This window comes from Felis catus, chromosome D1 (assembly GCF_018350175.1).
Source record: "Felis catus isolate Fca126 chromosome D1, F.catus_Fca126_mat1.0, whole genome shotgun sequence".
NCBI lineage: Eukaryota > Metazoa > Chordata > Mammalia > Carnivora > Felidae > Felis > Felis catus.
Genome location: NC_058377.1, coordinates 98,542,805 through 98,570,682, shown reverse-complemented (window position 1 = coordinate 98,570,682; position 27,878 = coordinate 98,542,805). Strand labels below are relative to the sequence as shown.

Below are 27,878 nucleotides of genomic sequence, written 5' to 3'. Positions count from 1 at the left end.
AGGAAGGTCCAGTGTTATCCCCTTGGGAGGGGACAGCTATTGAGCAGATGATGACTGATTACACAGCCTCTTTGCCTCCTCTCGGAACAGAAACACGGGTGGTAGTCTAATAAGCATATTGTGCAGTACAGACCTCCTGGTGAGTTAAATGCCCTTTATTTTTCACGTCTCCGGAGTTCGCCTCAGCAGGGAGAGCTGGATTTACTGTCTTTCACAGTATTCCCCACATTAGTGCTAGTTTGTGTTTGTCCATCTCTGTCTCTCTCAGATTATCTCCTGCCGCATACTACGCCCAGAGGATGATCCAGTATCTCTCACGGAGAGACAGTATTCGCCAGCGCTCCATGCGCTATCAGCAGAACCGGCTCCGTTCCTCCACCTCCTCCTCTTCCTCAGACAACCAGGGCCCATCAGTAGAGGGAACCGACTTGGAGTTTGAGGACTTTGAGTAAGTACCTACTCAGCTTGCTTTCTTCCCTGTCCTCCAAAGCTGTGTGTGCTTCTAAGTTGACCACTGTCCAAGCAGCAGTGGTTGACCTTTCTTGCTTCAAACCCCAAAGTTCTTATGTATGAGTAGCAGGATGGGGTGAGGGGAAGGGGGGTTAAAATGTGCAGGGTACTGCCACCTCTGGCAGTTGTGCTGCTGTTTCTTGGAGCCTGTGGGAGAGATGGCCCGTTGGCCCCAGGCCAGGCTGGAGAAGATGGCTGCTGCTACATAGGCAGCACCGTTATTTCCCTTTTGCATGAACAGTGGCTATGGAAGTGCTTCTCATGGCCTGTTTTCACAATGTCAGAGAGAAAGGATGGTTGGTATTTTTTCTTAAGCAAAGTAGGTATAGAGATTAGAAATAACAGAAATATCTGGGGGTGCCTGGGTGGTTCAGTCAGTTAAGCGTTCGGCTTTGCTCAGGTCATGATCTCGCGGTCCGTGAGTTTGAGCCCAGCCTTGGGCTCTGTGCTGACAGCTCAGAGCCTGGAGCCTGCTTAGGATTCTGTGTCTCCCTCTCTCTGTGTCTCCAAATAATAAGTAAACATTAAAAATTGAAAAAAAAAAAAAGAAATATCTGGATTTCCCTAAAGACAGGTCCCTTCGTACCCTTGAATCACACTGATTCTTTGAGGTCCTACTCCATTGCTTAAACTATCTCCCTCCCACAACCTCCGCCATTAGGATCCTTTGAAAGTTGCCTGTCAAACTAATGTGGTAGTTTGAGAGGTGATTCCTTGCTCTTCTGGTGTTTTTGAGTGGTCGATTGGATGATGGGGGTGAGGTAAAGGAGCAGGGTCAGCCCTGTGCACAGCATTAAATACCCCAGTGTCATTGCTGTGTTTGAACTCTCTGACCTCCTGCTCCTCACCTTTCTAACCATTCACTGTGTTTCTTTCCATTCTGAAAGAATTTCCATTCCTGGTTTATATCAAATAGGACGCTTAGCTCTTGTTTTGATTCCTATATTTTGATACTCTCAAACATGCAAAACAAGAGAGGGGGGGTGGTTAAGCATTAATTTTTTTCTCCTTTTTTTTGCTGACAGCATTGGAATAGGACAGCCTGTCAGTCATTTTCCTTTTTTTCCTTCTCTATCTTGACATCACCTGGTCAGGTCTGGGATGTTAAGAGTTCTTGCCTCCTTCTCAGCCTTCCTCTTCCGTGAGCTGAATGGATAGTTCCCCAGGAGCCACCTTGCAATAGAGCTTTAAGATGTGTTGGAGAAATCTTTTTGCTAAAGATGACTAAGGAGGTGGAAACAACCTTTATACCAATTTGCCTTTCTGTTAAACACGCTAGCAATTGTGTACTTGGAAGCAAAAGGCCGACTGAATAGGTGGTTCTTTTGTCTGGGGAAGAAACAAACATGAAAGAAATGCAGGGATGCCCTGAAGCCGTGGTGGTGGCTCTTGGAGCAGGGGCCCTGATTCTCTCTCAGCGGCTGCCCTCTGGCTCCCAGCACGTGTCATTCTCCCTTCAGTGCACTCTAGGGGAAGGTGGGTGCATATACCAGCAGTGAGGGGAGAGTCTCCACTCCCTTACCCAGACAGATACCAGTAGTGAAATATGTTCCCCTGCAAATATCATTTTTCCAGCTCTGGGGTCTATTCAGAGAAGCAGTTTCAGGTATGTGCCGTCGCTGCTGGGACTGAGTACTGCTGAAAAGCCTCAGTAATCCTGGGGAGCTCTGGGAGTCAGTGCAGATTGCATAGCCTCCCTCCATGCACGTTTGGAAGGCTGTGTAATCTCTTTGCAGTGGTGAAACGTGGGGCTTATGCCTTTGAGCTGTATCTTGCCTCGTGACTTGTCCTTCACAATGGAGTTCTGGGTTAGTTTAAAATGTTCTGTTCTCATCTTACCTTCTCTTTCTTCTGCTACCACCTCCTCCCTCTCCCCTTCCTTCCCCCTCGATTTTCCTGTGTCAGACTCCCTCCTCCCTGTGCTCCCCACAGCCCACCTGTGCTCTCACCTTCCCCCTGGCTTCAGCGCGACCTGAATTTACATTGCCTTCTTCACCTTTCCTGCACTGACTTACCATTATTTCTCCCTAGGGGTCTTCTGTTGCTCCCTGGTTGGTAACAATGGGCTGATTTCTCTAATGCTCCTCTGAAAGTCCCTTGCCAGGGGGTTTGCCTTTCTTTTTGAGCTGATGCAGACTGTAATCTTGTTTTTAATAGCAGCTGTGGATTAGTCACCTCAATATTAGTAGTCCAGGTCTCCTAGTGAAGGATGTTGCTGGCTGGTTGATGCTGAGTTCCCGTTTGTTCATTCTTTCTGTTTCCCTGCTCTCCTCCCCCTGTTGTAAACTGAGTGCTGCCTGCGGCTACTTCTCTTCTCTTAACTTCTGGGTACTCTAGGAGGGAATGAGAGAGAACTGAGGGAATGTGTCAGCCCATTTTTAACCATTTTTTAAAAGTTTATTTATTTTGAAAGACAGAGAGGGTTCATGGGTGCATGAGAACAGGGGAGGGGCAGAGAGAGGGAGGGAGAGAATTCCAAGCAGGATCCACGCTGTCAGCACTGAGCCCAACACAGGGCTCGATCTCACGAACCACGAGATCATGACCTGAGCTGAAATCAAGGGTTGGAAACTTAACCGACTAAGCCACCCAGGTGCCCCTGTATCCACCCATTTTAATTTCTCTGCCGCAGTCCTTTTCCTTAGCTTTGATAATAGAAGGAAAGTCAGAAGCTCATATGATCATAATGTATAGTTCTTTCAGGTACAGAGAAGCAGGTAAGTTAGACAGGACCTGGAATCTTCCTAACACTTACGGGGCTGTTAAGAGAAACTGCTCTACTGGTTTCCTTGCCTGCACAACACGCCATGCTCCTGCCTTTGCCATCCCACTTCAACATCTTCAGTTCTCGCCCCATTTGCTAAGCCAGGAATCATTTTGGTGTTATCTACCTTGTCCGTTCCAGGTGTATAGAGTCCCAGATCCCATCTTTTTTGATTCTTTTCCATCGTCTATCACCTATGATAATATTTTTCATATGTATTCTATAACATATAAAATATTTGTAATATATAAAAATATATTTATATATATAAATCTTGTTTAATTCTTAAAAAAATTTTTTTTTAAATGTTTTTATTTTTGAGAGAGAAAGACACCGAGTGGGAGCAGGGGAGGGGCAGAGGGGGTGGGGAGGGAGACACAGAATCTGAAGCAGGCTTCAGGCTATGAGTTGTCAGCACAGAGCCCAACGCGGGGCTCAAACTCACGAGCTGTGCGATCATGACCTGAGCCGAAGTCTGCTGCTTAACCAATTGAGCCACTCAGGCGCCCCTCATTTAATTCTTATAATAACCTAATGAGGTATTTACTCCACTGTAGTATTTTTTAAAATAAGGATACAGAGACAACCAAAATCAGACATGTCTGAGATTTGAGAACAGGAGTAAACATATTTAGTGTCTGGCTTTTATTGTCCTGCAGATTTAAAAACCTTTAAAAATGATGTAGAACCACATTTGAGCTCTTGCTCCCTGAGCTTGCTGTGGAAGAAGACTATCTAGATTTATCTCTAGGGAAGATAACTTTGAAGGTTGGTCGGCAGCAGGTTAAATTTTCTCTTCTTTTGTGGTCTGGATTAATGACCATCTATCCAGGCAGGCATCATCTCCTGCCATTCATCTCTGTCTGTGGCCAGAATTGAGACTGCAGGGTCCCTGTGTTTATCAAAATGCACAAACAGGGCATCCAGAAACCCGCTGTCAGAAGGTCTGTCCTGAAGCGTTCAGCATCTGTCTTTGCATAAAGATATTCACAAGCAGGGTAAAGGTGTGGCTGTCGCTGACATTGCTGTCTGCCTGCTTTTGAGCCCAGACCACCTGCTAGAATGTAGAAGGCAAATAAGCATAAGGAAAACTGCCATTTTAATTTTCACCATCCCTTTGGAAAGAGAGGGAAGCTTTTTTGAAGCCCTGTGGTTAAGTGCTGTATCCCAGAAGTCGCTAAGGCCTGCACAAGAGGTGGTATATGTCTATTGTCCTGTTATCCTCACCCCCTTCCTCATGTTATCTGTTACTCTAAATGTACGTATAATCCCAGAATCATCCCTAGTTCATTTCTTGCCCTTCTTGCCTCTTTTTGTAACTGCTTTGCCTTCCAAGGCAAAGAATACCCAGAGCTGATGACAATTGGAGAAGCTTCAGACTGGATCAGCCGCAAATATCTCCACCACACATCCCAGCCACAGGGGAATTATATTCACTTCAAGTTGTTGCTAGCTCAGAAGAGAGCAAGTTCTTCATTCACTGTTGTGACATTAGGCTTAACTTTGGAAAAACGTCTCAGTGAGAATTCTAGGCTTTCAGCCTTCAGATGAAATCACTTTAGATCTATTACATCTGTTTTCTTCATTTTTCTAATTTATCTGGTTGTGTTTGAGTTCCTTTTACCCAGAAATCCATATTATGACCAAACAGGCAAAAATGTTTCATTGTATGACAGTAACTTCTGGGTGCCAGAGATGGGTTCTGGTTCCTTAGTTTGGAACGAAGTGTTCTAGCAGTACCCCATACACACATGCAGAGAGCCTCATACAGAAAGGACTTCTCCTTTAATGGTCCCCTTGCTAGACACCTTCTAGCAAGGAAGTTGTTAAAAGGTCTTTTTGGTGTATGATGTAGCCGAGAGTTCTGAGGGCTGTCACTCAGCTCTACCATCTGATTGGGTTGACATAAGAGGAGTTGCTTGCTTTTAGTTCAGAATTTAATATTCTTCACCTGCCCTTTTGCTGTAACTGAAATTTAGTTGAGTCATGGCAAAGAAAACACGTTAGAAACCAAATAATACTATTCTTATCATCTGTCTATAGGCGAAATCCTGGCAGCTTTGTGAGACTCATATACTTGCTTCAAGTTCTCGTGGCTAGAAATTCCAGTGGAATGAAGCTACATGCCATTGGTAGTATTTGTTCTTGCTCTCTCTTCTGTGCCCAGAATTTCCGGGACTCCTGTGGGAGTCTGCCTACTAATAACAGATACATAACTGTAGCCAAGAAAAGGAAGGGTAAATCTTTGGAGAGTGTTCCCGTCTACTTCATTTTGAAGAAGAGTTGCTTTTGTTCTTTTCTTTAACTTACAAACCATAGACTCTTTGATATTAGAAGTAGAAGAGAAATTCAAAGGAAACACACTTTTAAGCTATTCTCTTTATGGACTGCAACCTGTTAGAACAGTCAGGAATCAGGCAATGAGCTGTATTTGGTGAGTGGTGGTGTTATACAGAAGTCGTTCTTAAAGTGGGATGAGATAAGGAACTGTTCTCTTCCTTTTTACCAGAGAGTTTTCAATAATTTCACTTACTTGATTTTTGTAGTGGTTGATTGCTTCTTTTACAAGGTGGGTTTATTCATTTTTTTATAAGTTTTTATTTATTTATTTTTGAGAGAGAAAGTGTGAATGGGGAAGGGGCAGAGAGAGAGAGAGAGAGAGAGAGAGAGAGAGAATCCCAAGCAGGGCTCCACACTGTCAGCACAGAGCCCGATGCAAGGCTCAAACCCACAAACTGTGAGATCATGACCTGACCCGAAGTTGGACCTTTAATCGACTGAGCCACCCAGGTGCCCCTACAAGGTGGGTTTATAAAAGAGAAAGTTATACATATTACAACAGGCCCTTTACTTCTAGACATACTTGGGAGAAAGACAAATAAATGCACAGTCATAGAAACGTGAAATAGCATGGAATATTTCAGAAATTCCCTTGTTGATAAGTTTGACTAGATTTTAAAGTCCAAGATATGTGGCAGGAGATGAGCCCTGAGACTTAAGGTGGCACCAGATCTTTGGAGAGTCTCCTGTACCTTGCAAAGGAGGTAAACTTTATTTTGTAGGTGAAGGGAGTCATTGAAGAGTTTTAGGCTATGAAATAACGGGAGCAGATTTTTACATAATAACTTCCGAGACAGACTGTAATAAGGTAGCACTAAAATACAGAGCAGCGTTCTATGAAGGGAAGAGAGTATTTGGGGAGATGTGAGGAGGCTCCATGGGTTTCAACTGGGTGGGAAGACTGCATAGGACTTAGATGAAGTGATGTGGAGGATGAAGTTAGGGTACAGGAGATAGGTACGGTAGAATCTAAGAGATTCAAAGGGAGCAGCATAAGCAAAAGCCCAGAGATAGATGATTTACAGGGGACCCTGTATAAATAAAGATATTCAGGGGACCCTGAATAAATCTGTGGCTAGAGCTACAGAATGCTTGTAATGTGATAGAGAAGATCAGAAAGGCCTGAACTGAGGGCCTGGAATGTCTGGCTGAAAGTTTGGGCTTTATTATTATTTTCTTTAATGTTTATTTATTTTAGGAAGGGAGAGAGAGTGAGTACAGGGGAGGGGCAGAGAGAGAGGGAGACAGTGGATCTGAAGCGGGCTCTGTGCTGACAGCAGAGGGCCTGATGCAGGACTCAAACTTACAAACCATGAGATCATGACCTGAGCTGAAGTCAGACACTTAACCAACCAACTGAGCCATCTGGGCGCCCCTGGATCGTATTTTTATCTGGGGGAAGTTATTATTGAAGATGTATTTGAGACAGCTAACTCGGACAGCCTTGGTTGGGGTGACCTAATGTGGCAAGTGTATGGATGCAGGAAAACCACTTAGGAAGCAGTGGGCGAAATAGAGGAGAGGACACACGAGGACCGAATGTTAAGTATTGGGTGTAAGAGGCTTGGTGTTTTCTAAGAGTGGGGCCTGTTTGTGAGTGTTCCTGGGAAATGAGCTGCAAAAGCTCAGCTGTCTCACTTCCTGCTTCTCCACATGAAATGTTGCCTGAGCCCTTTTTGACTCCTACTTGAACCAGTTTTGAACTAAATTGGTAAACCAGCAAGTGACTCCTAGAGCAGCTGCGGTGGGACCTGGGATCACTCATCAGTGCCTGCTGCCCGCTTAGCCTGACAACTCCTGTGTAGGGAGTGGCCCGGGTTCTGGTTTAGGCTGAGTCAAATTTGTTACTTGACAGATTTGATCTTGGGCAAGTCTCTTTCACACCCTATGCCTCAGTGTCTGATTTGTAAAATCAGAGTGGATAATTTCTGAAGTTTACCCCTAAAGTGCTCAGATCTTTATTGGAGCTGACTACCTTAGATGAACCTGCTTTGTGTTCAGCAGAGGCAGAATAATGAAAAGTCTCAGAGAAGTGGGGAGACTTCCTGGGGATCAGGAATAGGATATCTGGTACCTGGAGAGCCCCAACACATTTCTAAAATATATGCCTATCTAAATTCTAGCTCTTTCCTTGAGGATTTTGAGCCTATTGCTTAGAAGTATAGGCTATTGCTCAGCAACTTTAGAATTAGCATCCTTTCTGGGCAAGTAAAATACATATGAATATTCATTTTGAGGAATGCTAGAAGAGAAGGAAAAGGGAATATGTGTGGATTGTACTTGGGTATAGAAGAGGAAAACACAGAAGGAAAGAAGTAAACAGCCGGCGGGGGGGGAGTGGGGGGGAAGGAGGGCATAACCACTTAGAGATATAGATTGGTTTGGTTTTGTTTTGTTTTTTAATTTTTTTTTTTAACGTTTATTTATTTTTGAGACAGAGCATGAACGGGGGAGGGTCAGAGAGAGGGAGACACAGAATCCAAAACAGGCTCCAGGCTCTGAGGTGTCAGCACAGAGCCCGACGCGGGGCTCGAACTCACGGACCGCGAGATCATGACCTGAGCCGAAGTCGGCCGCTCAACCGACTGAGCCACCCAGGCGCCCCTATAGATTTGTTTTTTAATGTAAAATGCACAGTAGGAATATGGAATATGTGCAGATGAAATAAAAGGTACAATAAGGGAAGAGAGAAATTTGTAAATGGTAATTATCTAGTACTGTTCCTTAGGGAAAAGTTAAAGCTCTGCAGTTCCAAGGGGGCCGTGCTCTTAGTTGTCCCCTGTGAATGATACCCCCAGAGCCTGAGCCTTCCTCCCAGAAATCTAAACCCTTACACGTGTGCACAGTCCTTGGCATAGAGATGGGGGCCTCGGTTTCTTACCAAAAGCACCTGGGTAAGGAAAGGACTTGTGCCATCCAGGGACAGGAATACCAAGTAAGCCTTCTGTTGTCTGAAATTGAATAAAAACAGAAGAGCATAGGGAGACACTTATTTTTTTAATAGTCTAATTTTCAGCAAAGTCAACTGTGTATTGTCGAGAGGACAATGGCCTTTTGAGCTTTTTGCTGCAAGAGCCTCATTTATAAAGGCCCGAGTCAGAGCCATTTGTCATGAGGAGGAATGACAAGCTGACTGTCTGGTCAGGACTCAGCCGGCAGTCTGTAGGTGTATTTTTCATTCCTTTAAATTATAGCCTCTCTCTGAGGCAATTAATCCCAGGCATTTAGCAAGAGTTGCTGCTGTGTTTCTCTCCCTTGTTCCAGAGATGCATTTTCTTATACTTGGCATTTGTCTTGGATGCCTTATTGTTTGAAGGGTGTTTTTTTTTCCCTTATAAAATCTTTTACAAGAAAGTCTTATTCCCTCCACCCCTTGTCCTTCCCAAATACCCCTCTGAGAGTTAATCAGAGATGTACAGAGTTCAGCAGCTGGGAAAGCCATTAATAACTCTGCCAGCTTCTGTCCTGCTGGCTTAAAGGCACCTTCTGGCTGATGAAATTGATGAGGATTTCTCTTGGTGTTTCCCTGAAAAGCATTCTGGTGACAAATAGTCCTCCTGTGAGGGAGGAGCAGAATCAGCATATTTGCATACTCTTCCTCATGGCTTTTTTTTTTTTTTTTTTAAGTCTCAGTATGGAAGGGCACGGGCTGTGTTATGTTAGGCCCCAGTACGTAGCACCGTCCACCATTCCTAAGGTAAACCGTCTCCCTGGGTCTGCCTTTACCTACTGCTCATTTGGCAGACCTCCTCCAGTCCACTCACGTCCGTCTCTGCCTCACGAGTTTTGCCTCCTTCAGCTCGTGCAGCCTTGCCTCATGTTGATCCTGGATCAGCACTGATGTGAGTGGCAGAGTCTGTGTGGTTTTCTCAGTACAGCATTATTTTAAGTACTTTTAACTCCTTTGCCCTTTTCCTGGAACTCTTGCCACTCTCCCCCTTCCCTGCTGGCTTCCCATCCCCACTGGGGATAGGCTGTGCGCTGAAATTTGTTTCCTCAGTCGAACTCCTTATTTCTGAATCCTCCCTTCTTTCCAGACTACAGAATGCGGTGTCATCAGTTGTTCTCTTCACCTCTATTTTACTGGAGCTGTGCATTTAGTTAGGGATTTCTGTGGCCAGTACTAACGTCCAGGGCCTTTTTCCCTCTTCTTGCCTCCCTTGAACATTCTGGTCTTTGCCACCTTACCCATTCCTGTTTTCAGGGTTTTTCTTAGAACGGTATTTAAGCTGTTTTTCTCCTAGTGAAGGCTGTTTTCTCCTAGATGTCCTTTGCTGTTTTCTCTCCCATAGGTAGCACCTCATCTGTGTGTTCACCACGTTTCAGTTTTCTAGTTGTTGTGAGTCCCATGATGTTACTCCTCCCCTTTGCTAGAATTCTCAGTGCTTTTAATTTGAAGTCTTCTCTACATTTTATTGAGATGCCATTTAGCTCCCGCTTCTCTATCATTAGTCAAGATGTTAAGCTGAGGACCAGCAGATGCATCTCTGCTCAACATATTGATTCTTTTATGGTGCCAAATGTGACCATCAGTCTGAGACTTTGTTTGTATCTGAGCCAGCTGATCTCATTCGTATTTTCCTGTATATCCTCCAGTGATCTCTAAATACTATAAAGCCATTATCTCTGGCCATGTTTTGTGTCTCACCCCCCCCCCCCCCCGCTTTTTCAAATGGAAGGAGAAACTGAATCAGAAAGTTGGTTGTTTGTAGGTGTTGGAAAAGAGGCTTGTGAATTATGTCGAAAGAGCCCGGAAATTTCCCCAGCCCTGGTGTGTTTGTTCATTTTTCTAAACTGTCTTCTGGTGTCCTTTCACCAAGCTCTGTGCCGTCTTTGAGCACTGGCAACTGCTGAGCAGTAGAACGATCTAGCACACTGGCTTCTCCTTCCCTACTCTTCACCAGATAGAGTATTGTTTGTCGTCCGGAGGGAGAGGCATCTTGGGACCTTACAGAATCCAGTTGTCAGCTCCACAGTGTGATTCTGGGAAGGCCAGCTCTCTCTCCTAGCTACAGAACAAGTACTCACAGTTATCCCATGATGTTTCTTTCTACAGCTTAGTTTTTAACTTTTTTGAGGCTTGGGACCCTTCTTTTCCTTAGGGCCTTTTTTAACTTCAAAATGTTTGCTAACTTTTCTCATGATAATTAGCTGGACTTTTAGTGCCCTTTGAGAAGTAAAATACGCTGTTATGAAAAGCTATCATGAATTCATTTGTATTTTTAAGTGAATTGGTACTTTGATCAAAACTTGAAGCTGGATTTATTTGAAAATCAATAATATGCTAAATTTGAGAACTAACTTATTTGTTTGATATTCATTTATTCCTTGTGTACATGTGGCTGCCAAAATCTTATAACAATTTGTGGGCTTCCCAGAGCTGTGATCTACTGTTGAGGAACTCCTGATTTCATTGTTGTTTTCAATAACCTTTTTACTTTCCATATGGTCTTTTCTCTCTCTCCCTCCCCTTGCCTCTCCCTTCATCTATAGAGTTTCAAGTCAAAGGGATATGACATGTTAAGGAAAACAACAGTATGCCTTCTCTTTGGGGAAAATAAAGACCGAGTACTGACTTTTAATGGATCAGCTTCCAATATCCCTGATATTGATTTCTCTGTTAATGTTCAGCATCCAAACCCACCAAAATATAAAAACCTTCCTAGGCTTTCATTTCTGGCTTGTAAAGCTCCCAGTGGCCCATTTGAAAGCCAGAGTATTGTCTTAACTTTGGTTCCAAGGCCAGTTTGAAGGTGATCTCATTAAGTTGAAGATAATCCAAGGGGAGAACTCAGAAAAAATACCAGATCAAGCTTTCAGAGGTTCATTTATTTTGTGGAGTTGGTTAAGCAGCTAATTAACTGCTCTGTCCAGCCAGTGCCCTTTGGCTTATTGTTCCTTTGATGCATTGGCAACTAAGCCACGTGAAGTCCCTGTCTTCCCTTTTCTTGTAGGAGGCAGCAGTATAGGGGAAAGAGCAAGGGCTTCAGAATCAGATAGATACTCCTTGAATTCTGCCTCAGCCACTTACTCGTTGTGTGACCTTGGGCATTTGCCTCTCTGCTCCTTCATTTCCGTATCTATAAAACAAAGCTACTAATAATACCTCATGGGGTAGTTAGAAGGATTAAATAGAATAACGTATTAATAACCTTTATATTAGAACTTAATAGATATTTAATAAATGGTGGTTATTACTATTGTTTTAACAGACCATAAAGAAAAACACCTAGACTTTTTTTCTTTTTACTCAAATGCTTGGGATTACATTGTCTAATACTCTTCATCATTGCCAATTTTGCAGTCCCTAATAGAAGGGACTGCTTAGTCTTTTTGTTGTGTTGTTTTTCTTTCACTTTTCATGAGTGATTTTTCCACACCAAAGGCCTAAACAGATTCATTTAGAGATAACCATTTGCTGAATGAAATCAATGGGAGGATTCCTTCAGGATCCCCCAAAGCCAAAATTTCTCTGTCTTTCAATCTAGAAAAAGTTTATACATTTCCATTCCAGGTCCCTTTAGAGGACTTTTGGTTTCAGTTTCAGATCAGAGATCACATTAACTCGTGAAAAATCTTCTTCCTTCTTACTGAGCTGTTAGAAAATGTTTATAAATCTTCTGGTTGGGGTACTCCAGAAATGTATATATTAAAAAGAATTTTGTAATGTTTATTTATTTGAAAGAGAGAGAGATTAGTGAGCGCACGTGCAAATGGGGGAGGGGCAGAGAGAGAGAGGGAGACACAGAATCCGAAGCAGTCTCCAGGCTCTGAGCGATTGGCACAGAGCTTGATGTGGGGCTTGAGCCCACAAGCCACGAGATCATGACCTGAGCTGCAGTCAGATGCTCAGATGACTGAGCCACCTAGGCTCCCTCAGAATTGTAGTGTATTAATGTGCCATCCAAATTAGTAAGCAACCAGATGAGTCATTTCTCTGGGATCTTCACCTAAGTGTAGGAACTTAGTTTAGGGGATGTTTGTCTTTTGGGCTATTATCTGGTTCTGCTTTAATGACTCTCTTATATGTAGTCTTTTTGTTTTCTCCAGGGACAATGGTGACAGATCCAGGCACCGAGCTCCACGCAATGCCCGGATGTCTGCACCTTCACTTGGACGTTTTGTCCCAAGGTAAGAACTTGGTAGTTAGCCTTTATGAGGGAGCCTTTATGAGAGCCTCGTTTCATTTTTAAACCTACTTTCTGAGCTTTGGATTCCATATCTGAAATTATTTCCTAGTGAGCCTATAATCCAGCCCTGCCACCTAATGACTTGACAGGAGATGATTGGCCGCAATGAAAAGAGATGGATAAGTGGCACTGGGAGCATCCTATTCAAGATTAGAAGCCCCGCAAAACTGCAGAAGAAAGATCAGGAAGGAGATACAAATCTGCAGAAGGATAAATCCCAGCAATTTTTACTCCGTGTTGGGTTTCTGTGGATTCCTAGGTTTAGTGGATCCCTTAGCTTTGATTTTTGAGGGTACGTGGATAGTGTATCTCCTTTGTGTTGTAGTAGTCTTTTATAGGCTTTTCACACGTGGTTCCTTCTTACAGGCGTTTCTTGCTGCCTGAGTACTTGCCTTACGCGGGGATTTTTCACGAACGTGGACAGCCTGGCTTGGCTACTCACTCTTCTGTTAACAGAGTCCTGGCAGGTAAGGAGGTGTTTCTTTGAATTTTGAAAAGCTGAAAGGGCGAGGAGCCAGATAAAGCTGTCCCTTCCTTTACTTATGTGGATGTGATGGCCTCTTGGCATCTGGCTGAAAACTGTTTTGAGGTCTTATACTCAGTTCCTTACTTCAATGCAGGAAACTAGGATGGAACAAAGCTGTTTATCTTGCCCATTCCCACTTTCCTCATTTTTTTTTTTTTCCAAAAAATTGTTTAAACTACTTATTTCTTAATCCAGCAATTAGATTCTGGCTATGCTTTTAATTGAATGATAAAGGTGTCTTGTTCATGTTTTGGTTGGTGAGATACTCATGAACCAGATCCTGTGATTTAATTAGGAGCTTAATGCACACCTCTTCAACCCTTCACTCATCTGCCAGTAGATGGAGTTTCCAGGCACTGTGGAATCTTCCAGGGAAGGACGAGAAGAGACCCATAGAGCTGGCTCAGAAATCTCAGAAACAGAAAATGGGCTGGACAAGCCCAGCTGAGGCAGTTTTATGGTGACTGAATAGCTTAGTGACCCATGTTTATGGGCTAAGATATATGATGTGACCAGGCTGTCATACATGGTATATGCTCCTGCTTCTGGGCAGTGTCTAGAGAAGGAAACAAAGCAGAATTCTGGTTTTTCCTGACAAAGGTTATTTCCCCATCATGCACTTTCCTCCCTTTCCCCCTCACCTCCACTGCCAACCTCTGTATTTATGTATGTAAAGGCATAAAAGGTATAAAAATGAATCCACATTTATGTGTGCCTTTAATAAGCATCTATTACAAATTTCATAAAGACATTATGTTTTGGAAAACCTGGTCCATCGTGGTGGTTAAAGGTAGGAAGGGATCTCCGTGAGGCAGTGGCACTGTCAGCCCAAGAGAATGTGATTTCTAACCAAGCTACTGTGACATCCGGAAGGCCATGGGATCTGGCCTCCCCTAGGCAGGACTATCCTTGACCCCAGTGTCAAGGCCTAGAAATCCCAGAAACCTCAGTGGTTTCTCTGCTAGACACCAGGACTTTGTAGGCCCACCTTGCCAGGGGAGCAGACTATAGCATGGTCTCCTGACAACCTCGTCCTAGGACCTCTGGCCCTTTTGGTAAAAGACCCCATGCCTCTATGCCTCTCCATGCTTGGTGTTTCTGTGTGGCTTGGCTAATGGCACATAGAAGCTCCTCCCTGGCAGATAATCACTTGCTGCCAGGCAATACTACAGAGCTCTTCTCCACCCTTTGTTCCAGACATCTGCCTCCACCACCCCACACAGCACCTCCTGCTCCTCTACTGCTGGAAAATCTATTTCCTTGGCATTTAGCTTTTTGTGGGAACAGCTGTATGTTTTTTTCTTCTTTTGATTTAAGAACTCTACCTACATTTCCTGTTACCCTACTTTATGCCTAGAGGTCTGATCCCCATACGGCCCACTTTCACTTATGAATACTTTTGACTGTTGGGGTTGTGTTCTAGCAGGCAGTTGTTTAGAGATATGAAATCTACTGAGAAAAGTTCTCAAACAAAGGATGCCAAGTATCTCAAGGGGAAGGAAATCTAGATTCTTAAGAATCTCACTTGAGTTAGGTTAGCAGATGATTTCCATTCACAGTTAACTAGTTTCTTCTGTTTTCTCAAGATACATGTTACAGAGAACCTATTGGTCTTTTCTTAAAAGCCTCATCATTTGTAGATACAGGTTTCCTCTGCTATTCAGAAGTAGAGTGTTCCTGGGGAACCCGGGTGGCTCAGTCGGTTACACGTCCGACTCTTGATTTCAGCTCAGGTCATGCATGATCTCTGGGTCCGTGAGATTGAGTCCCACATTGGGCTCAGTGTGGAATGCGGAACCTGCTTGGGATTCTCCCTCTCCCTCTCCCTCTCCCTCTCCCTCTCCCTCTCCCTCTCCCTCTCCCTCTCCCTCTCCCTCTCCTCTCCCTCTCCCTCTCCCTCTCCCACTCCCACTCCCACTTCCTCCCTCTCTCTCTCTCTCTGCCCCTCCCTTGTTTGTGCTCACTCATGCACTCTCTCTGTCAAAATAAATAAAATTAAAAAAAAAAAAACACAAAAAACCCCGGAGTGTTCCTATAAAGCCTTTCGCAAGCCAAAATGACGCAAAGCAAAGGAGCAATTACCATTAATTTATATGGCAAAATTTTTTAGTGTACCCAGACCCCAAAAATAACCTCTCTCAGGCTTTTCTCATACTTTAAGACACATCTTGCTAATGGATGCAGAAAATAGAGATAAAGCACAAATGTGCTCACAGACACAGTTCAAAGCTATGGCAGCTTGATGCCCAGGGTGCATGCTGCCTCTGCAATAGCTCTCTATAAAACAAACGCTGAACGCTATTTTCACTTTTTGCCTTTTTTCATTAAAGTGAAAATCAGAATCCTCTTTGGATTTTCTTCAGTTAGTGAAAACAAATACGATTGTAGGCCTTTTGTAAAAGTGAAGCGGTGTAACACAGATTTTCAGGAAATGGGGGTACCTGTAATTTGGATGTCCCTCTAGATTCTGTTGACAGCTGTATTACTTTTATTCTTCTGTTGAGAACATTTTAATAATAATGATAATAACAACAACCCCCAAAAGTCTCTCATTTATTGAGCACTTGCTGTATATATAGTAGGGAGTATTTTAAGTGCTTTACCAGTAAATCAATAATCCTGAGATAGGTGCTATTACCTAATTAACAGTGGACAAAACTAAAGCCCAGAAGGCTAACTTGCCCAGAGTAATACAGCTAGAAGTTGGGGAGCCAGAACAAAGCCAGGCAGCCGGACTCCAGAGTCTCCTAGTCTGCGTCCCTACAGTTATTTTAAAGGACAGCGTCAAAATAGCGTTCTTCTTCAAGGACCTTAATCTAGAAGAAGTTATTCAGGGTTTTTCTTACTTGCTTTAATTCTTCTGTTTTAAGTGATTTCTAGACGTAGCCTTTTATGAACCAGCAGTGCTTGCTGAAGAAAATCATTATGTACTAGCCTTTTCTCTAAGCCTTCTTGCCCTCCTGGACACAGATGTTTTGCTTTTTATTACACTTACTGCGATCATGTAATAGAGCTCCTAAAGTAATGACATTTTTGGGCTTTTAGCAGTAAGCGCTCCTAGTTTTCCTGGAGGGGCACCTTTCACTTGTGTGATTGGATTGCAGTTGTGATGGTCTCAACACAATTATATTCAACAGGTATTTGTTCTGTAGCTATGTATCAGGCACTGTTCTAGGCTACCAGAGTGAATAATAGGCATGGCTCCTGTGCTCCTGTAGCTCAAAGGCTAGATGGTTGACCATCCCTGAATCTTGCTGTTTGGTTCTTAGCTCCAAACATAAAGCCAGACCCTTTGAAAGGTGAATGCCTTTTTGCAGGGGTGAAGCATATACACACCTTTAGTTTTAGGAGGTGTGACCAGTACTGTTGTGACAAATGAGTCTCCAGTGGATGGTAGCCAAAGCCATTCAGAGTCATCAACAAAAATGGATTTGCAGAAAATTAAGATCCATTCTGCCTACTTCCTCCCACATGAGCCTGAGAGTGATAATAGAAAACAGAAGCTACTACAGAGAAGTGTTTTGATTGTTAATTTTCATCTCTTCCTCTTTATCTTGGTGCCTCCCCCCAATTCTGTAGGTTGCCAGTGGCCTCCAGTCACCCATTTATCCACGTCTTGCCTCTTCTTTAGCAGCACAAGTTCTGAACCTGTACTTAAAGAGATATAAGTGAATTTAAAGCTACTGCAGCTCTACCAGGTATATTTTTTGGGAAAAACACAGAAGTCTGGGGAGCTCCCCCTGCTGACTTTTTAGTAATAACAGCCACTGATAACAAAGAAGGACATGAAGTTAATGACCCCTTACTATGGGCCACGTGCTCTCCTAAGTGCTTTCCCATGCATGACCTCCTATAAAACATTGTGGCAACCCTGTGAAGTAGGTGGTGCAATTCCATTCTGCAGGGAAGAAAACTGACATTCAGAGAAGTTAGGTCACTTGCCCAATATAACACGGTGAGAGGCAGACCCAGAACTTTAAACCAGGTCTGTTTGCCTGACTCATGATCTTCTGTGCCATGTTTTGTCTGAGTTCAAGTAGGGAGTAACTGCCAAAAGGTTTATAAGCTTACAGTATTTTTCTGCATGTTTGAGGTCTCATAAAAGTGAAATGAGGAGTTCTGGCTTTTGACATCTTCCTGGTAATTACTGGAAAAAAAGAAACTTCTGAGGGATAGGGACCTGGATAATGTAGGGTATTAGTTGTATGTCCTGCCTAATCTTTTTGACTTTCATCCTAATGATCATCTGTTCCCAGCACATGTGGGCCTGATGTACTTAATTTAGTGTTTTGATTAAAATCAGTGGGAAGTGTCAGGATTTTCTTGCTCCTTGCCACAGGTCACTGGGACCTGGTCAAGTGCCCTGGGCTAGAGATGGCTTTGTGCCCAGTCATCCAAATTTTTCTCTTATGATTTCTTCTTTGACCCACTAGACGCTTAGGAGTGTGTGCTTTGGGGTGCCTGGGTGGCTCAGTCGGTTAAGCATCTGACTTCAGCTCAGGTCATGATCTTGCGGTTTGTGGGTTTGAGCCCCACATTGGGCTCTGTGCTGACAGCTTAGAGCCTGGAGCTTGCTTCGGATTCTGTCTCCCTTTCTCTCTGCCCCTCCCTAGCTCATATTCTCTTTCTCTCTCTCTCTCAAAAGTAAATAAACATTAAAAAAAAAAAAAGGAGTGTGCTTCAATTTTCACATATTTGTGAATTTACCGAATTTCCTTCTGTTGATTTCTTACTTAATGTCACTGGGGTATATGATTTCAATTATCTTAAATTTATTGAAACTTGTTTTATGGCTTAGCACATGGTCTGTCCTGGAGAATGTTACCTGTGTGCTTGACAAGGATGTGTGCTCTGTTTTCATTGCATGGAATGTGCTGTTGATGCCAAGGAGATCTACTTGGTTGATGCGGTGTTCAAGTTTTGTATATCATTGCTGATTTTCAGTCTAGTTGGCCTATCCTTGGTTAAGGAAATTTCCAGTTATTATTGAATTGTGTATTTCTCCCTTCAGTTTTGTCACATTTTACTTCATATATTTTGAGACCTTGTTGTTAGGTACGTATATTTTTATAGTTGTTATGCCTTCCTGATTAATTCTTTTATCATATAAAATATTCCTCTGTCTTTAGTAATACTGTCTTGAAATCTAACTTTTCTTATGTTGGTATAGCTCTCCAGCTATTTTATGGCTGTTGATTCTGTGATATATATATTTTCCATCCTTTTAACTTTCAATATATATTTCTGAATCTAAAAATCTAAAGTATGTCTCTTATAGAAAACATATACAGTTGACCTTTGGACAATACAGGGGTTAGGGGCATGACCCCGTGTAGTCGAAAATCTATGTATAACTTTTGACACCCCAAAACTTAACTAATAGCCTACTGTTGACTGGAAGCCTTACCAATAACATAAACAGTTGATTAATACGTTATTTTCTGTATTGTATACATTATATACTGTATTCTAATCATAAAGTGAGTCAGAGAAAAGAAAATGTTAAGAAAATCATAAGGAAGAAAAAAATACATGTATTTTTTATTATTTTTTAATGTTTTTTGTTTGTTTTTCAATGTTTATGTTTTTGAGAAAGAGACAGAGACAGAGCAGGGGAGGGGCAGAGAGAGAGGGAGACACAGAATCTGAAGCAGGCCCCAGACTCTGAACTGTCAGCACAGAGCCTGATGTGGGGCTCGAACTCGCGAACCACGAGATCATGACCTGAGCTGAAGTTGGCTGCTTAACCGATTGAGCCATCCAGGTGCCCCAGAAAAAAATACATTTATAGTACTGTATTGTATTTATCAAAAAAAAATCCACATCTAAGTGGACCCATGCAGTTCAAACTTGTGTTATTTTGTTTTTTATCCAGCCTGACAATCTCTACCTTTGATTGGATTATTTATTTCATTCACATTTAATGTAGTTGGTATAGTTGGATTTTTGTGTACCATTTAGCTATTTTCTGTATTTCTCTTGTCTTTTTTGTTCCTGTTTCTCCTTTGCTTACTTTTTTAATATTAAGTGGATATCTTCTAATGTACCATGTTAATCTCTTTACTGATTTTTAAACTGTCTTTTGTCAGAATCTATTTCAGACTTAATACAGACTTAATTCTGGTAAGATACAGAAACTTTGCTACACTATAGTTGTATTCCCTTCTCTTTCCTTTGTGCTACTGTTGTTATGTATATTGCATCTATATATATTACAAACCCAGCAATGCAGTGTTAGAATAATTGCTTTATATAATCTCATGTCCCAGGCATCCTTCTGTTTATTGCCTGTTGTGGGTAAGACAGAGCTACCTCTTTTGTAAGACTTTTCTTTTCCTTGTTAACTTTATTTTTGTTTGTCTTTTGCCTCTCTCCTCTCTGTTAAAAACACTTGTCCTCTCTCTTAGATGTTCCCTATTTCCCTGGTACCTCAAGGAATTACTTGTAGGAGGCCTGTCTGCTCTAGTTTGGCCATTTGGTGAGCATCTGGGGCCTTGGGCTTGCTGACTTTTAGGAATTAGCTTGATTTCTCAACCCAATCTCAACCCATAGTGCTTTAATGCAACACATTGTCTAATTACTATATACTAGATCTTTGCATAAATTGACAAATCTGGGAAAGATGAACAGTAGCGGGTGCATTTGAGGGTCATCACGGCATACTTAAATGAATATGAAGAGAAATAAATAATAGTTCTGGTGTTAGACCCTTTATCTCCATGTCCTATACCTCTCTGGTACCTAGTAGCCAGGCAAATAAAGTGAGTGACACATTGCAACTCAGCATCAATTAAGATGGCTGTTTATAAACCCCAGATAAATGGACAATTAGTGGTGGTGGTCTTAGCTAGTGCTCCTTTAATAATTAACCCAATTACCTTTCCTTCTGCTCCAGTGATGAAAGTGAAGGCCATAGGGGCTGGCTTGGTTGCCTGGGAAACAGAGAAGTAAATGCAGCAGCCCTTCCAGAGAACCCAGCCTTCCCAGATGCCTTACAGGACCCAGGACTTTGACTTACTTGGTGTCCACCGGTCCTTGGAGTGTCTGGGTCCATTCTGCCCCAACGCTTCACCGCGTCTCCTTAACACCACTAGTGAAAAGTGTGCTTACTGAGACCCTGGGTCTTAGTTTCTAGGCTGAATTGCCTGTGCTGCTTCAGGTTTTTCTAGAGGAAAATATTGGGCTTTGTCAATGAACTTTTCTGTCCCTTTTATATTACGTGACTAAGTTTTTCTGTGCCTCTGTCTTTCCCCCAGGAAATTTCCTCTGGATCTTTCTCCACTGATGCTTCACACTAAACTATGCCCTTCCTGTGCTGTCCTTTTGAAGTGTGTGTAGCACTTTGCAAATGCTTAGCGTTTTTCAAGGCACTTTGGGTCTTATGAAAGAATTCAATAGTTCTGCCTTTAGGGAGTTTACAGTCTAGCCAGGGAGTGGCCTGATTTTCTATTTGTTTTGGCCCTGCTACTAAAAAAAAAACAAACAAATTTAATAAATCCCCTAGGACTTTAACTGCCAATCCTGATTAGTTAAGGAGGATACGGCCTAAACCTGGCTCGGACCAAGGATTTATGTCTTTTGCTACAGTTTGAAGAACTTCTCAACATGTCCCCATTTTTTTTAAATAGGTCTATGAGGATCAATAAGTGAAGTTTGGGAAGGACAGCTGCCAGTTACAGTATATACTGCTTGGGAGGCAGTATAGCAAAATGTTTAAGGGTTTGGATTGCAGAGCCAGACTGTCTAGGTTCAGATATTCATTCTGCTACTTCCCAACAGTATTAATTCAGTTAATTTATTTTACCTTTTGGGGCCCCAGTTTCTTGATCTGTAAAATGGGCATAAGAATAGTACTTAGCTTATAGGATTGTTTTAAGGATTAAATGAGTTAAATGAGTGAAAATAAGGAGACACTTAGAATAGTATTTTTTTGGCACACAATAAATATTCAGTAGATGTTAGCTATTATCGTTACTATTATTTTTATTATAAAGTTTGGAGACCAGTATGAATTGGAGCGGTGCCAGTCTCCTCACTGATTATAACCTTGCTGATCTGCCACTGTTCTGTCTTCTCCCAGATGGTGCTCTTCCTGGGTCCCAAGCAGAGCTTTTCCTCCTTTTGCTGTGGTCAGTGAGTTGAAAATACTGTGGGCCTTTTGCTCTATGGCACCAACAGATGGTAACCTGAGAGTCCTTGTGTTGATAATTTGACAGTCTAGTGTGTCACCTGTTGCCATTAGTCATGTCACCCAAGTGGGGAAGAATAGAGGAGTTTGCATATGACAAACTGTTTTCTGTCCCTGACTTGTATTAATAAAATAAGCATCTACTCAGCAGACCAAGTGTTTGCCTCTCTGTAACCATGGCAACATGAGATACTCAAAGTGTACTTCCTGGACCCCGTAGCATCATTAGCTGGGAACGTGTTATAAATGCATATTCTTGGGCCCTACTCCAGACCCACTGAATCAGAAATTCTGATTGTAGGACCCAGGAGTTTGTGTTTTAAAGAGTCTTTTTGGTGATCTTGGTGTATTTTAAAACTTGAGAACTCACTGAGCTAGGAACAGATGTAGAGACAGAGGCATGGGAAGAGATGAGGTGGTAATACCAGGAACCCAACATACATTAGTGCTGGTGAGCCCCTGTTGTATAACTCTTCTTCATGTGGAGCTGTTAATAATGGGGAAGAATGAATGAATACACAATTACCTAAAGGGTGCTCAGCTGGTATATCAGCCATTTTGATTCAGTAAGCATTTATTAAGCTTCTGTTGTTTATACAGCACAGTATTAGGTATCCAGGTATCCAGGTGAACATGACATGATCTCTGCTCTCCAAAAACATCTACTAAGTTGGTATTATGCTATAAATGCTAAACTAGATGTATAAACAGAAGGCTGGCTGTGAGAGTTCAGCACCTTACAGTATTTCTGCAGCAGAAAGTAGAAGGACTTGACCTATAACCTCTCCCCCAACTTCTTAGCTAATTTCCCACCTGTTCCTCTTTCTCCTCCCCAAAAGAGAAGTATTAGCATCCGCATATCTGGATTGAGACCCCACTGTTTACCTGTACTTTTAAGTTCTCTGTATTCTGAGGCTTCCCCAGACCTAGAGTGATCTCAGAGTTTATTAAGACCCGTGGTTGTGTGTACTCCTTAGAAATACTACTCATTTTGAAGGTGCCACCTGAAGACGGCCTCTAATCTGAAGTATTCACTGTAATGCCAGAACCTTTACTTCCCTCTTCTTAGGTTCTGATTGGTTTTGCTTTGACATATTTTGCAACCCCTCAAAACAAATGATATAATATAGAAATCTACAGAGGGGATGTGAGGAAAGAAAAAGCTAAATGTGAGGTCAGTGCCCATATTTTCTAGTGGACACAGCAGCCAGACAGTCTCCACTTTATTCAAGATTAGAGATCTTCCACAACACCCGGAAAGACTTGGAACAACCCTTATGCTGTCGCATCTACTCCATCAGTTTAACCCACATGATCAATGTAAATGCCGAAAGCTAATAAACCATGCTAACCTTCCACCTCCTCCTTTTAAAAACTCTGAGCTCACATTAGCTTTTCTTTCTCTTTCTCTTTTTATGAGCTCAAGCAGCCTCATTTATTCCAAACTGGCTGGAAATGCCATGGGAGCTGGCAGACAGCACCTCTCACCCTCTTTACCAAAGTAGAGCCAACCTGTGGGTGTTAATTTCCTTTCTTTAACAACTGCTGATCCACAAGGCCAACTCTTCCCCAGGGTCCCTGTGCCACTCAGCTGGAAGCCAAGAACAAGCATGGATATCTTGGTATAAGACATAATGTGGAAAGAGGCACCTGCAGACGGGTGACCAGGGACGTTTTGGAGTGTTGAGACCCCCTGGAGGTGTTTCTTTTGGCTAGGAGTTAATTTTCACCCCAGAGCCAGATAGTTATCCTGTAACCACAGCTTTTCATTATTACAGGGCTACTGAAATGAGTCCCTTGGTTTGTCCTAAGCCGATCTCACTGCAGCTATATGCGCCATGCAAAAGGGACCCAGCTTCACTCCTGTTGGCTTGAGCTATGGGACTATATTCTTGGGGTATGCCTGCCTGGCAATAAACTCATGATCTTTATTTTTGTGGCTTATGGCTGGTGAAGCACAAGCCAAAAGCATTTTCTCCTAAGCAGAGAATTTAACTGGTCTAGGCTACCAAGGAACAGACAGAAAGGTGGACAGAATGTAGAAGGTCAAAGTTCCCAGTGGGAACAGGGTACTGTTGAGAAAGGTGAGGTGTACGTTACGCATGTGAGGAAAGTATATCCTTTGTTTTCATAAATAAATCTGGCTAGAAAGGTAAATTTTCTCTAGAATCTGCCATAGTACCAATGGCTGCTTTTGGTAATGCCTGCTAGTTTTTCAACAGCAAGATTCCACAGCAGTCTTTCATTTTGAGAGAGAGAGAGAGAGAGAGAGAGAGAGAAAGAAAGAAAGAAGAGAGGGGGGAGGGACAGAGAGAGAGGGAGAGAGAAAATCTGAGGAAGGCTCCATGCTCAGTGGGGAGCCCTACATGGGGTGTGGTTGCATGACCATGAAAGCATGACCTAAGCTGATGAAATCAAGGGTCAGGGAGGTTCAACCAGTTGAGCCACCTAGGTGCCTTTGTGATTCAGCTGAGCCACCCAGGCACCCCTAACAACAATCTTTTTATTACAGTTTCCCTTGGACTAGTAACATAAAGGAATGACATGGAAATACAGTCACTCCCGCCAATTAGAGTGAAGTTTTACCTGGGCATATAGCTCAGAGACTGTGCTAGTTCATTAACAGCACTTAAAATTATCCAACATTACCCTGCATGCTGAACTGGCAAAAGGGGTTGTGGAAAGAAAGAACATGGTAAGTCAAGCTTAGATTTGACCATGAGCTGGTGTTAGATCACATTTGCAAATGTAATGGCCGTGGAATATGGTGCTTCAAATGTGCTTTAAGACATACAAACAAATCCAAGGGCACTTACTATATGTCAAGTACTATTCTAAGCACTTCTTACATGTTCACTTAATCTTCACAACATTCTAGTATGTCCTGTTACTACTCATTTTTGCAGATGAGGAAACTGAGGCATAGAGAGATTAAGTAATTTGCCCAAGACCACAGCTAGTACTTGACAGAGTGGGAAGTGGGACTCAGGCAGTCTCGCTTTAGATTGGGACTTTTCAAATAGAATCATCATGGGGTATGGGAGACTCCTTGTTGGTAGAAAAACAGACTGAAATTTAAACTCTGGCTTTACTTTAAGAGAACAAAAATAATTTGTTCGGCTCCCAAGACTACTACTGGGGAGGGGGCTATGAATTCTGTTATATTCTTGTTGCAGCTCCTTTCCCCTACAAAGGGGGCCCTGTAGAATTACATTCCCAAACAATGAATCCTGAAGAGGTAATTACACTGTTGCCATCCCATTGGGAAGAAGGCTGGGGCGGTGATTACATTCCAAAACAAAGCTGTTCGGGTATAATTGCACTGTGCTGCTCTTATCAGTCTGGGGAAGGCAGGCCTCTGGTCTCCATCCTCATTTGTTTTTGAGATGAAATCCGAATAGCATTCAATTAATAGTCAAGACCCAGGCGCAGGGAAGTCAGCCAAAAGAGCAAAGAGGACATTAACTTGCTATTGGCATTTTCCTTCTACTTAAGTTTTGCAGACCTTTAAGTATCAGCAAATTTGAGGGAGAGCCCATTTGAGAAAATGTATTTGCTGCTAATGAAGGGTTAGAGACCCCTGCTTAGAGGCTGTGCCCCGAAGCCCTCATTGGCCTTTATGTAGAGGAGAGATGGTTGGGTAGCAGTGAAATTTCCCTCTTCCATCAACAGCTTTTGCTCTATCAAAAGATGGCCCTGGGATGCCTGGGTAGCTCAGTCAGTGAGGCATCCATCTCTTAATTTCACCTTAGGTCATGATCTAACTCCTCGTGAGATCGAGCCCCTCATTGGGCTCTGCACTGACAGTGCTGAACTTGCTTGGGATTCTCTCTCCTCTCTCTCTGCCCCTCCCCCATCTGTCTCACACATTCCCTCTCAAGTAAATAAACTTAAAAAAAAGATGCCCCCCCTTCCTTCAAATCTTCTCTAAGGCTTCTAGCGTATATGTTTTTTTTTAATGTATGTGGCTTCTGGTCATGGATCAGAAAGCTTCTCTATGGTTCTATTGAGATAATAAGGCTGACTCTTGTTACATTTCAGCAATAATCTCTAGATCTGGACTGGAAGAAGAAGCAACACTAATTTAATTGTCTTGTGTTATGATTCAGAGAGCAGAAAACTGCTGGTTGCCTCTTAGACATGCTTGTTGGACTAGAGCAGAGAAGGGGAAAAGGTGGATGTTATCAGGTTGTGCGTTGCACAGACCCCTCTGAAGTGGTGTAGCCTTGGGGCACCTGCCTGGCTCAGTTGGTAGAGCATGCAACTCTTGATTTTGGGCTTGATCTCAAATGTGAGTTTGAGCCCGACATTGGGTGTAGAGATTACTACAATTAAAATCTTTAAAAAAAAAAAAAAAAAAAAGAGTGGGGTAGCCTTGGCCATTGCATCAGTTAGCTCTTCCTGCCTCACAAACCACCCCAGACTTTACTTGCTTAAAACAGCATTTCTTCTCGCAACTCTGTGGGTTCGATGTGTAGTTTATCTGGTCTGGGCCAACTTGGCTGCCGTCTGTGGTCAGTTGATGGCTTGGCTGGGTATGCATAGTCTTGGTGTATAGGCAGAATAATGGCTTGCCAAAAATCTCCACATCGTCATTCCTGGAGCCTGTGAATATGTTACTTTCTGTGGCAAAAGGAACAATGCAAATCTGATTAAAGTTACAGATTTTGAGGTGGGGAGAGGAATTATCTGTATGGACCCATTCTAATCACAGGAGCCCTTAAAAGTGGAAGAGAAAAGCAGGAGAGTCAAAGACATTGCAGTGATAGAAGGTGAGAGTGGCCCCAGCTAACAATGACAAGGAAACAGGGACCTCAATCCTACCATTGCAAGGAGCTGAATTCTGCCAGCAACCCAAATGAATAAGGAAGAAAATCCTCCCCTAGAGCCTCCAGAAAGGAACACAGCCCTGCCAGCACCTTGATTTTTAGCCCCATAGGACCCATTGTGGATTTCTGACCTGCAGAACTGAAAGCTAGTAAATCTATGTAAAGCCACTAAGTTTGTGGTAATTTCTAATGGTAGCCATAGAAAACTAACATACAGATGACTTCATGGACATATCTGGCAGTTGGCAGGCTGGTTAGCCTCAGTTGAGATGATTTATCTCTTTTCTGTTCACCAGTAAGCTAATTCCTGCTTCTTCATTGTAGCATCTCAGGATTCCAAAGACAGACAACAGAAGTCAGGCCTCAGTGCACAGGCCCTTTTCTGGTCTCTGGTTATATCACTTTTATTGTTCTTCCAAAGCAAGCCATGTGGCTTAAGCCTGGAGTCAGAGAGGACGCTCTTCAATGGTGCAAATACAGGGAGGCTTAACTCATTAAGGGCAATTACTGTAACCTTGTACCACAACTAAGTAGATTTTTGAGATCTGTGGTAGCCTGGTAGCTGACTCTAAACTAGTTGCATCTTTACGTGTCCTTACATATACTTGAAAGTTTCAGCATACCAAAAGATACAGATGTACAGATTTGGAACTTCAGAGAAACATCTTGGCTGAGATCAGTATTTGGATTGTTCTGAGAGACATGAATTTAGAAATGACATCCAGATAGGAAACTGGATCCTAGTTTTCTAGACATAATGTTTCAGAGAAACTACCTTATCTTTTCTCTTTTCTTGGGTGTTTTCTGGGATATATTTTTCTGTGCTAGAGGGTGAAAAGATGTTCAGAAGAGCTCTGTGGGTGGTTGGGCCCCTTGGGGCCACGTGTATTTCTGTGTAGGAGTAAGACTGGCAGAATTAACAGTACGAGCACTTACTAAATTGGCTGTCAGTGAACCTGTACCTGTGGCATCATTTATAATCCACAGCTCCTCTAACAGGAGCAACTTGGAAGAAAAGTTCCTGAAAACTAAGGCAAGGGATCTTTGTGTGCCCAGTCGCTGTGGCAAACTGTGCCTTCTTACACCAGCAGTTGGGAGAGACTAGAATTGAGTTCCTCTCAAACACAGGACTTAGCTTTCTTTTGACCTGATTGATGAGGCTGAGAAACACACACACACACACACACACACACACACACACACACACACACACACTGATTTTATGGGCTCCAAATGTGAATGCGTGGATTGGACCTCAGGCACATAGAGACAAATTTCATGTTCACCAGTGATTCTTTTAGGGCTTCCTTGATGTTCTTTCAGAACCATCTCAATGGCTGGTAGGATGTACACTCTGCTGCTTGTGAGCCCTGGATTTTGTGGTGGGCAATTTTATTCAAAATAGGGCAGCCTATGAACAAGAGAGGTGTGTACTTATCATTGGAAATTTCAGTTGGCTTTTATGAGATCATCATCATCCAGCTTATTGAACATCTCTTCACGGGGCACCTGGGTGGCTCAGTCGATTGAA

General features: G+C 42.8%; 1 protein-coding gene across 9 annotated transcripts in view; it reads left to right on the top strand.

Moving 5' to 3' along the window:
- AMBRA1 (autophagy and beclin 1 regulator 1) overlaps nucleotides 1-27,878 on the top strand; it is a 179,078-nt gene that overhangs the window by 72,515 nt on the left and 78,685 nt on the right. For 7 of the 9 annotated variants that reach the window (XM_011286778.4, XM_011286774.4, XM_011286781.4 and 4 more), the window contains 3 exons: nucleotides 269-448; nucleotides 12,665-12,745; nucleotides 13,171-13,271. In XM_011286778.4, the coding sequence (XP_011285080.1) occupies nucleotides 269-448; nucleotides 12,665-12,745; nucleotides 13,171-13,271 (362 nt within the window). The remainder of the gene's footprint in view (nucleotides 1-268; nucleotides 449-12,664; nucleotides 12,746-13,170; nucleotides 13,272-27,878) is intronic. The other 2 variants (XM_011286779.4, XM_045039219.1) reach the window with 1 other exon arrangement.